At 36.6% G+C, this 12243-nt stretch overlaps 1 protein-coding gene across 1 annotated transcript; it reads right to left on the reverse strand.

Annotated features, from left to right (window-relative positions):
- Window positions 1-955: 955 nt before the first annotated feature.
- On the reverse strand, window positions 956-10968 carry BTBD1 (BTB domain containing 1). Its single transcript, XM_026060656.1, is given in 9 exon segments — window positions 956-1895; window positions 2822-2968; window positions 7244-7331; window positions 7901-8093; window positions 8367-8564; window positions 9976-10081; window positions 10675-10879; window positions 10881-10929; window positions 10932-10968. Coding segments are annotated over 9 exon segments (1182 nt in total). The 3' UTR covers window positions 956-1736.
- Window positions 10969-12243: the final 1275 nt, after the last annotated feature.

A 12243-nucleotide genomic window follows, 5' to 3' on the forward strand; every position in this document is an offset into this window, starting at 1 on the left:
TGCGGCGGCTCCGTCGCCGCCGCTGCTCCGCGCTACTGGCAGCGCGGCGCCTACGCTGAAGGCGGTGTTTGAGAGCGGAGACCTACCGGCCCTTCGCCTTGGCGGGCGGCTGAACACTAAGTAGGGCATGCATCTAAAACCAGAGGCAGTTCCACAGCGGTAATTCGTCCTTCACCCAGTGTGGGGCTTGGGACATAGAGCAAACTGTTACCCCCCCCCCCCGAAAGTAGCTCCAGCAACCGGACACCAGAACCCGACTTCATTTTGGTTTGCTGCTGCAAGTTCAGCTTGCACCTAAAACCCCTCTGCCAACAAAAGGGGTCAAATCAATGAACGATGTCTATAGAATTACTTTCTTGCAATAGTCCCTATAGCAAGATTACTATTACTATAGGACTGCAGGTCCATAGGGTCATTCCATGGTTATGCTGGAAAATACAGCAGCAGATTTACTGTCTTTTTAGGACAGGCTGGGGAAAATGTACATTAGAAGTTCATAACAAATAACATTTTCCAGTTGAAAAGGTGAATCTTCTGTAATAGAAAATTGATCAAGTTAGTTAAAGTAGCAAGCTATCGCCAGCTGCCTTTTCAAAGGCAGTATTTGCAAGTGAAGTGATGCAAGTTTTTACCTGTTTCCATATTTTAAAAAGTAAACTAATTACTGCGACAGTAAAAGCATTATAAAGGTGAATGTACACACGGTAGTAGCTCTAGAGCAGATAAGGTTTCTTCCCTGTGTTCTCAAAGCAGTATTGTTCTCAAACTGCTGCTTCAGTTTGTGGGAGTCTGGGAGAGGGCACAGGTCTCTGTACAGGAAGGAGTTCTACTATTTACCTGTGAAACTACAGCAAATATTGCAAGACACTAAATACCATATATGTACCATAACTACATCAAATTATTGTACACATTCTGTAAAACTAGTTGTACACAAATAATCCTTATTTCATACTAGTTTTTTAGCATTTAGTATTAGAGCATCCAGTCATAAAATAACATCATTACAAGTCTTGTATTCTCATTTTCACATTATACATTTTCTTACAGGCACATATGTATATACAGTGGCTATCTCCATAACCAGCTCTATGTTCCAAAACAGTCCTTCTGAATTAAGAGATTCTGGATACATCTATATTGCAGATTTTGACTTAGTATTTCTTCACCACAGTTGCTGATGCTGTCTGAAGTGCTAAGTCCATTAATTCTCCATGGTTCATCCAAAGAGTCAAAATGATATTAGTATGAATCCAGCTTCGCTGATGAACTTTACAAACAAATAGTAATGCAGGTTCATAGGGTCATTCCACGGTTATTTTGGAAAGACATGGAAGCTGGGAATACAGCAGCAGATTTATTGTCTTTTTAGGACAGGCTGGGGAAAATGTACACTAGAAGTTCATAATGAATAACGTTTTCCAGTTTAAAAGGTGAATTCCACTATGTCAGAAATGAAGGGGTCAAAATACAAAGCCATTAATCACAAGATACTATTTAAAACAATCTTTTCAATATACAGCGTACTTATTCCACTTGAGGCTTCGTTAAGAGGAAAAGCTAAGTTAATCCCATTCTGCCAGTAATCATGCAGAGAAAATAGCTTTTCTGGTACCTCTCAAACAAGTTAGTTTTGTTTTTACATATTCATGTAATTTCACAGAATTTTGTGACTGACACCAATAGTGAGCTAAAGTCCACTGATACACTGACACATCCAAAGTGATCACGTGAAATTATGTATAAAATATTATTTCTGGTATTTGTCCATCTTCTATTGATGTACCATTATTGTTACCTGGTGAACTGTAAAATACAAAGCATGTTTTGCTAGCAGTAGGAGATTCATGAATCACTTTCTTCAATCCTTTTGTTCCATAGTGAGAATCAGGACCCTAGAAACATCAGAAGAGATTAGCAACTGAATGGAAATGTGCAGCAAAACCCATAAAGTGTTGAAGTTCTATTGACTTAGATTATTATAGTAGTATAAAATTACTGTATCCACAGCAATTTAAGTTACATACAAAACCACAGACAAAAGAAGTAAAAGCCCAGAAGTCTACATAAAAAAAGCTTCTCTGAAAGAAGACTTAAATCACTTGGTTTTACCTTACCAGTTATGAGTGTTTTATAGTATTTCTCCTTGTCATACAGATTGTCCATACCCTCACTTAGTTCTCTGCCTCAGCCTCTTTTTTTTTTTTCCAACCTACTCAACTTTGATTTCTGTATAGGGAATTAGATTTAAAAGAATACTAATTTTTAACAATTTTGGATAAAACATTGAATGAATACATTTGTCTTTAACATTAGGAGGAGCCATTCCTAAAACAAATCACTCCTTCCTGTATTTCAAGCACTAGTATGTAAAAAATAAAGCTTTTGATTTTCTTGGATATAGCTATTGGCCGAAATATCCTTGATAAAAAGAAATCTTAAAACAAAACAAAAAACCCTTAAACTTTGATACAGATAGCTGCCAGATTAAATATTGTACGTAGTGATTTTGCCCACAGAGGGCCACAGTGACTTCCATTAGGACCCATTCCAACTCCCACACTGAGCCAGAAAGTGGGAAAACAAAGGAGAAAAATTGAAGATAAATTAGCATCCCCACCTCTCTCACTCCAGTTATGAATTCTGTGCTGCGGCACAGAACAGAAATAGCAATTTTACAAGTTATCACAGAATTTAACTGCAGCCTTCTTTAGCGCTGAACTTAAACTGAAGACCTAGAAGACATTCCTCCATCAGAAAACAAATACAAGTTAGACAAAATCTTGGGTCAAAACAACAGTTTCTTCTATACTGTTCTTACCTTCAGTGTAGCACAAGCTGTGTAGCAGACTGTTGGTAAAATCTCTATAGGTTCTTTGAACATAACTCTGAATGTATTGGCAGTTCCATCACAACTAAATCCAGTATCATTTTGTCCTAGTGTCTGATTCTTCTCATAATCAATTATCTGCATAAAAACATGAAAATAATATTTTTAGGTTTACAAGCTTGAGAAAGATTCCTGTTACATGCATATTAGAATATTACAAGTGAACACTTGCCTACTCTGCCCAGTTTTACTGGAAGGATAGTGCAACCTCAGAACTGGAAGGCAGGTATAATTTCCCGATAATACCATTAGGATTCACCCAGCAGTGTGCTGAAGCACAACTTGTACATTTTTGCACAGGTTATCCATCTGCAGGCTGAATTCAGCCCACAAACACTGCGCTCCGATCAGGTTATAGGTTTTGCTTGGGAGGAGACGAAAAATAGTTGTTAGACTTTCAGCTTTTGACCTTCATAGACTATGTACAATCCTGTACTTAGATTTGCTAATCTCTGTTGTACATCTACACAGCCCACATGAGAAGCGCAAAACTAGTATGTAGGCCCTGCCTCTTCACTGGCATTGGCTAATTTAGGAAAACAAGTTTTCACAAATAATGTAAACAGACCGTGATACATTCTCAGAAATAAGAAGAAACTTTCAGTGTTTCAATGATCAACAACCCCACTACCATACAATTATACAAATTTTTTCTATTTTACATTCAGTCTAAAAATTACATTCAGACTGCATATTCTATTTCTTTTCCCTTCAGTTTTAGTTGAGAACAGAAATCGCTAGCTAAAATATGCTCTTGTCATTTTGGATAGCAATTCCTGCTGCTGAACGTCTCTTGCAGAAGTTGGATAGCAGAGTATTAGAGCAACATGAATGACTGCATCTTGTGATTACTGCACTAACAAGAATCCAATCAGCTTTAATATTTTATTATTAAATTACTATATAATTTTAGTAGCGCACAAATAAGACAGAGTACATCTTGCCTAAAATAGGGCTTCAGACTGCGGGGTTTTTTTAGCCACAATCAATAGAAATACTACAGATTATAATGCTGAAGTCATATACCACTTCACACAAAAGATGTATTTGTAATATAAATTATCACTATTTTAAGTCAAGAATAAAACGTTTAGCTTTCTCTGTAGCTCTCCCAGTGCTTCATGCAGGTCCAGGAAGAAAGGCAGAGAGGCAGAATTTAAATAGCTGGCTGAAAAGATTGTATGACAAGGTTTCAGATTCATCAGGCACTGGGAATACTTCCAGAATAAAGGGAATCCGTATAGGATGGATGGCCTTCACCTGAACCATAGGGGTACACTAGCCTTTCAGGTTGGCTCAGGAGTGTGTTTTTCAAGTGAATCTCTTACTAGTTTCTTAACATGCTTTGGTTTGCCTTGAAAGAACTAAATTCTTTTCAGAGGAAATAAATCCGGAAAACACACTGAAGGAGCACACCAAATGCTTTTCATCTGCTAACAGGAATTTAGTTCAAAGGATCAAACAAGAGTTAGTACAAAGTAAAAATCCCAAAATATGTATAGTGTAGCTCCTGGGTCTTCAGTACCAACTGTTTTGTTCTAAAGATCTATTCCTAGTGCACTGTGCTACTCACTTACATAGATGCAGTTTGAAAAAACCAAACTCATGGCATTTCAAATCCAGGAATTTAAAAGTGAGCTTTCAAGCTGAGGGATGTGGAAAAAGCAACAAATTCCTTTGAAACCTCATCCCAGATACATTCTCTCTGGAACATCATAAGAGAGAAGACATAACATTCTTTCATGAAAGACGGACACAAAAATTCTTATCCTTAAGTACAGGATGGTCAGAGAATGGAAAAAACTTAATAGGAAACAGAAGAAAAATGAACTGCCATTTAAAAAAAAAGATGCCTAGAAATGAACGAATGGAACAGTTTCAACAAATGCTAGAAATCTATGGAATAAGATGGGCTAAGTGAAGTCACGGATTTTCTATTTCCACAAAATTTCCTATACACCTAATATATCACATCAATAGGATGCTGTAATACCGGGTTACAAAATACACAGGACAGCAGAACTGGGCTAGTCACAGAGTATTAGTACGTGTTAGAAAGCTTAGAATCAAATCAAAACTAATTGCAATAAATAACACAATTCATATAGACTGAAAGTCCATATTTAAAGATATAGTGCTGGATCAGTATTACTGCCCACTTAACTAGAAGACAATCCTGACAGGAAATAGAGTTTTAGTGATGACTTAAATTACTCTCTCAGACTGGCCAAGTGTCACACCAGGACACAAAGCAGGGAGGACATTTTTAGATGCTATCACTGACCATTTCATGAGCTTGCTTACCAATTGCTCGGTAGAAGGAAATGCAACCCTTGATTTGGTACCAAGTGATGAGCAGGATCAGATTCAAAATTTCATAATGGAAACACTATGTAACAGTGACCATAATATACTTAAGAGTCAACATTCCTACATGAGCAACCAAAACAAATCCACCACAGTTACGCTAAACTTCAAAAAGAGAAAAACACAGAAGCTTGTTAAAAAGAAGCTAAAAGGAACAATTAAGAGAATCAAATCCTTACAGATAGCATGCAGACTACTTACTGAAGGACATCATACTCCAAGTACAACATCAGTACATATCACCTGTTAGGAAAGGCTTGAGAAAGGGGAAAGAGGCTGGCATGACTAGACAGCAAAGGACTAATACTGGAAGCAAAAAGGGGCATTCTATAGAAAGATGAAGTTTTATCTAGATTAAAACAGAAAGGTTCAAACTGACAGATTAAAATGTAAAAAAATGTAATTAAGCAGGCCAAGAGAAGGTTTGAGGAAACAGCCAGCTGAAAGCTTCAAAACCAGTGTAAAATACTTCTTTCAACACAGCAGTAGCAGAAAGCCCTGTAGACTCTCTGGTGGGGTAAACACCATCAGGATATAAAATGAGCATCAGCAGGTTAAGGTCTTCACACAGAAGTCAAAAGATGACCACCACAAATGAATCATTTATCAGCAGAAGAACCTGAGGAGATTCCCATGCTGGAACTATGTTTTCAGTAAGCCTAAAACTTAAGTAACTACAAAAGCAGTTACGGTAACAGTAACGTGCAACCTCCCACCTAAGACTGAAGGAGTAGCAAACAAGATGTCAGTCTTTCCAAACAGTTGTAGGCCTGGGCAATGACAAGCCTCTAAGGCCAATATGCGTGCTAGGCAAGCTAGGAACATAATACACACCCTACTGGGTCAGACAACTGGTCTGTTAGGTCCAATATGCTCTGACAGTGGCAACAGAAGATGCTTCTGATGGACAGGATCCAAATCCAGACTCTACTGTCCATTCTCCCAGCATGCACAACTGTTCTTCTAGGGATGCTACAGTGTACATCCTCCTTCTATTCCTGTTGGAATCTGTTAAAGGATCTGTTGTTTTTGAATGAATTTGTCCAAATACCACCAGGTTAAAGGGATATCTGTCTCCTGTGGCAACATGTTTAGTATCCTCTGTATAAAAAAATACTCATATTTGTTTTGTTCTCCTGCTAGTCTCAGTAAGAGTCTCTTAGTTCTAATATTGTAGAATTTGGTAAATAACAAACAGTTCGGCATTTACTTTACCCAGTGCCTCTGTGATTACGGAAGCATTGATCACACCTCCCCTTAGCCTCTTCCTCTACAAATTGAAGAGTCCTAGCATTTTTGGTCTCTTCTCATAAAGGAGCAGTTCCATCCCTGTAATCATTTTAATTACTTCTTTCTCTACCTTCTAATACTACTGTGAGAGACCAGGCATGAACACAGCACTCAACATGTGGGCACACCTGGCTTTCATACAGCAACACAGTGTCACCTTCTATCTTGTTTTCAGTATCTCCCTGATGACACAGAACCTTTAATGTTTTTTTTCTGGCAGTCACTACATGTTGTGTCACTGATTTCAGAGAACTGTTGATGACAAATCCAAGATCTCTTTCCTGAATTGTAACTGCCTGAATTACTAGAAATTTCAATAAAGGACAGACTTAGAGCCCAATGAACAGATCAGAAACTTGTAAAATTCCTTTGCTGTAAGTTTACAGGAGTTCAAGGTTAGGCTGGACAAGTCCTCTGAAGACAGATTCACTGGGAGCTACTAAACAGAGAAACCAAACCATTCTCAGGAAATCCCCTATACTGAAAATAGCTGGAGGCCAGAAGGGGAAAGGGAGAAAAATTTCATATTGCTCTTACTTTTCCCTAGGCACCTGCTTATGACCACTGCTGGGATCAAAACACAGATTAGATTCTTTGCCTAACATACTGCTGCTACCCAATTCAAATATACACCAGATGTTTTGCAAGTACTTGTAGTAGTTTCTACATATGCTATTTCAACAGAATATACTGTACCTGTATATTAACTTGATAATCTGTGGGTCCGTGAATAGATCCATACAACCCAAACCCCACTATGGAAATTCTTCTATTAACTGTGAACCTAACAAGACACAAGCCAAGAAAGAAATTTAAAAAACTGTCATGTTACCTTATTCCAAATCAAGTAGAAAGGATTCCTTTTGAAGAGTAGGGAAGTAAACTTAAAATGACATTACATTAATATTTTTTCAGCAATGTTTTCTATTAGATTTCAATGGCAATATGCTTAAGGTATCAGTTTTGCAGGCTAAAGCTTTGCTAATATACAAAGATATTCTTGAATATTCAGGATCACTAAACAAAAGATAACCATATTCTTTTGAATCTCTCCAAAATAAAAACAGATCGAGACTTAGTATTTTAAAATGGGATATGCACCAAATATCCAGTCACCAGAATCCTGTGCTCTAGGATGCATTCAGCCTTACAAAAGTTTGTTCTTTGCTACTTTATATTTTGCTATGTGTGGAACAGCCTAAGTTTCCTAAAAAAGGAAAAAATCAAACCTGCCCAAACAGAACCCTCATGTTTGTTACTGTATCTTATGCCAAAGAAGCAGCAGTTGAGTAAGATGTCTCCTTTCTTTCCACAGTTCTCTGCCTCTCCTCCAAATAGTTTCAAAAGCCATACCTAATCCGATCACTTGTTCCACTGTAGCCCCAGCGACTCTCCACTTGCTGGAACCTGTTAATGCTGCATTCTTTTCCTCTAAGACAACATCTTGGTCGGTCAATATAATCTACTTTGGGTTTAGGATTGACAGTAAAATGAAGAAAGAGATTTACTACTTCCCGATCTGACAAGATTCCAGACTGAGCAGGACCTGTGAAAAGAAAAAATGTCTACAGTGATTCTAAGAATTACTCCAACTGGTGTATTTAAACCACATATATTTGCAAACTGAAAATGACAATAACATTTTTCAAAGGCCAGAACATCTTCTGCAGGATGATTTGCTTTGATTAAGAGTGCATCACATCTTTCATTAGTAGGATATTAATAACATAATAGAGTATTAAGCATCTAAACACTTGCAGATGAACAGTATAGTGCAGAGATATGGTCCAACAGTAAGACAAAGAACCCAAACACTCACCTGCTGCAAATTCTTCAATAGTCATTAGTGGAAAACGGATTAAGGAAAGAGCTCTTCCAAGCACTTTCTGTTTGTTTCCAAATGTCACAGGCAGTTGTTGTCTTTGACATTCTGCTTCTGCCCAACGAACAACAGCTCCAAAAAGCCTACTTTCTCGAATACTAAGGGTGTCTCTTTCCAGAACTGCACATAATGTGTCTAAAGAAGAAGTTGACAGGCTTGGATCAGTATTCATTCAGACTAATAACAATTCTATACATCTCAAGTAAGCTTAAAAGCTAAACAAATAAACATTAAGGACATTTATAACAGACATAAGACAAACTGTCTTATCTTTGATGTCTTAAGATAAATCTCCGAATGAAACATATACTCCAAACTAAAAACCCTTACCCCTCCTCCTGCTATGAAGACAGCATATGAATGTCTTCTTGATTCCTAAGATTATGACTGCATATAATCTCTATAGTGACAACAAATACCCTAAAGAACTTCCATGGCTAGGGAAAGATCAAAAGGGGAATTGCTATAAGTAGAGCGATGAATGCACACTATGAGGAGAAAAAAAAAAGTTATTCATGACAACACTGTCTTTTCATCTGCATATCCACCTGCCAATCTGGATCAGCAGTAGACACTAGAAGCAGTGGTTGCAAAAAAACATTTAAGGATACACGAATGTGATATTAACTTAGAACTTGTTCTTAGTTATTTTATATAAAAGAGAACACAGTCCATTTCCTAAGAAAAACAGTTCCTACGGAGTTGCACAACTTTGATAATGGTAAAGTATAAGAAACTACTTGGTGAACACCAATTCAAATGAATAATACTGTGAAGAACCTCAAGAAATAAGCACTCCTTGCAAGTATAGGTGCAAGCTAATTCAGCAATAATTGAAATAACTCCTTCAGAAAAGGCTGTCAGTTATCGTCTAAAGCTTGAAAGTGGAACACAGGATGTGAGGCAAGGTATTCACATGTTTTACAAAAGCAAGTTTTCCTATATACTCGTTCTGGCATTTTATGAACGACAGATAGATAAAAATTCTGTAGTGAATATTTAAGTTTTAGTCCGTTCTACTTTTCCTCTCACACAAGCCTGAAAAACAGTGTTTTCACATTCTCAATATTCTATCTTCTTCAGGAGTTATTACATACCCCAAATTTGAGCAAGGCACATCTGGTGTCATAGAAAATATCACATCTGAAAGTCCCAACAGATTGAGACTTACCAAGAACAGAGATGAACAGTCACAGACAGTACCATAAACCTACTGAACACAAGAGTTAACAATGACTTCACAAGTTCTTTAAGCAGCTGAAATACCCACCCTCAGTCTGAATTTTTGACACATCTTAACTGAACTGGAGTAAGATCTTAGACATAAACAACAATGGAATTTGGAAAAATTGAAGCAACCAAATTTACAACTGCTGGCTTTTCCTAAAAGGTGAAACAAATCAGCAGTTTAGATTATTATTTTTTTAAATGTATTCCATAATTTGTACCAGATCTGTGCAACTCTGAATAGAGAAGAACCATGCAGCAACAAAACAGTATGGTTCCTTTCAGAACTGTAATACTTGGGACACAGAAAGCAACTTACCAATATCAATATCAGTAAATCCTTCTGCACTTATTGCATCCATGGTACTTTTGTCTATGGTGTCAAGACAAAGACTAGCAAGCTGAGGTTCATCAAATAAACGAGCCTAGGAAAATAAAGAAATACCACTTTGGTTACTCTGGTATTGCAAGCATCAAGTTGTCAAACCACTAATCTTAATGAACAAATATTTTTACTCTAGAATAGATTTAATTTTAGTAGGCTGATTTGTCTAAGTACACCTGTGTTTATACCTTAAAGGGCACTTTAATTACGTACTTTGAGGATTTAAGAGAATTCACTGCATGCAAGTTTTCCCTTCTGCTTATGTTTTTAGTTTTGGCAATATGGTAAGTAAAATAAGTACAAATCAAATCTACTATAGTGAACTGAAATACAGTATTAACAAAAAAGTTACAATATTCATGCAAATACACCGAAGAGTAAACTGGTCCTGTTTGAAATGTCCCAATACATTGCATATTAATTAAAAAACCCCAAGATCCTTTCCTTCCACATTAACACTACCAGATAAGAAGCCAGAACAAGTCCATAAAAATGCTAGCATAGAGCAATGATAGATTTTTATACATAAACTAGACTATGTCATGGCTAAACCCACTGTGAAATATTATTTAGTCATTTCTCTCCAAATATTGATTTTCATAGTAAATCAAAACTAAGCTTAAATGAACCTACCTGAGTAAGTAACATAAAAGCATTATCTGCTCTGAGGTGCTTAGTTAGAAAATCCACACAATGTGCTTCCAGGGCTGGAACTGCATACTTCTTAGCAGTGTAAAGAGTAGTCATAACAGTTTCTGGACCAATTTGAACTTCATCTGAGTAAAGAAACCTGGAAAACAATATACAAATATAGATGATGAAAATGTATCTTGATGTGCAGTTAAGCACAACATAAGAGTCTCTTTGCATTTGGAAAACAGGTCAAAGATTTGCACTATGAATATGCAACAGCTGCCCACATGACATTTTTATAAATTAATAAACTAATAAAACAGTTGAAGAAAGAGTATTATGTTAACCTAATAGCATACATTTGTTTTAAATACATATTACTCCCCAAGACTGATCTGGCTGTACCAGTTATACATAGCTACTAAATTGTAAACAACAGCTGAGCTGCAGAATTACTTAACATACTAATGCAATCTCTTTTGATGCACTGGGAAGAGCTGTATTTCTAAATATGCATATATAACCCTCCAAGGCTATATTGCTTCCCAATCATGAGGAGAACAGCATCAAGGACTTCTACTTTGGTAATACCTTATGTCAAAGTCACTATTCCCTAGGGTACAGAAGAGAGAAAAGCAAGTAATATTCTAGCAGATGACCTTGAGTCTCCTATTCCTGCTGCAGACTGCCATAGCAAAAAACTCTGGCTTGTCTCCACTGTTTGAGACTACATGACTGGTTGAGGTTTTAGCATTAGCAGTGAGCCAGGAGATAGAAATCTTCACCAAAACCAGGAAAAATCTTTCCTGAGCAGCTGTCGCTTGAGACTAGGCAAGACAACATTTATTTTGAAGTTCTGTATAGAAAGGAGGACTTTTAAAAAATGACTGTTCTTACTGATGACATTGAAGATAATCTTATCAATATTTCATCAGCTTTTAAGATAATAACCAAAAAAATTAAGAAGGTAGAGATGGAAGACAGGTTTAGAAGTTTTAAAGTAATGATAAGCAGTTTGCATTTAACAGAAGAAGCCTGTGAAAGTAATGAGCTTGTTTGCAACAAGGGGAGATCTAAGTAATGGAAACCTGTATTTAAAGTTTCAGTTAACATTCTTCATTATTAATATTTTTTACTTTCCTAAAATAGAACTAATTCTCAATCATTGCTAACTGCTCATTCATGCTAATCCACAACTAAATATAGACTTCAATGTTAAACTTGGTGTCACTTACCAAGAAGTATACATTTACCGTTACAATACTCAAATTCATTCAAATTGCTTTCATATCACTTGGAAAATGTGAGTGATGCTTTAGATTAACTCTTTAAACGGGATTTACATCAAACAGCTTTTAGAAAGGAGTTTAACTAAATGCTGAAGTGTTAATTAGTTAAAGTTTAATTTAGTTCATTTCAAACTAAGTTATGAAACCTATACATTATTTGTTATTGATCAAAATAACAGGCTGACTTGCCACTCACAATCACTGACAAGTTTACTTTCAAGAAACTAAGATCTAGTAGGTACAGTTTTCAACATGCAGTTTTGAATATTGAGTTGACAAA

This window comes from Apteryx rowi, unplaced genomic scaffold (genome assembly GCF_003343035.1).
Source record: "Apteryx rowi isolate R43461 unplaced genomic scaffold, aptRow1 scaffold_17, whole genome shotgun sequence".
NCBI lineage: Eukaryota > Metazoa > Chordata > Aves > Apterygiformes > Apterygidae > Apteryx > Apteryx rowi.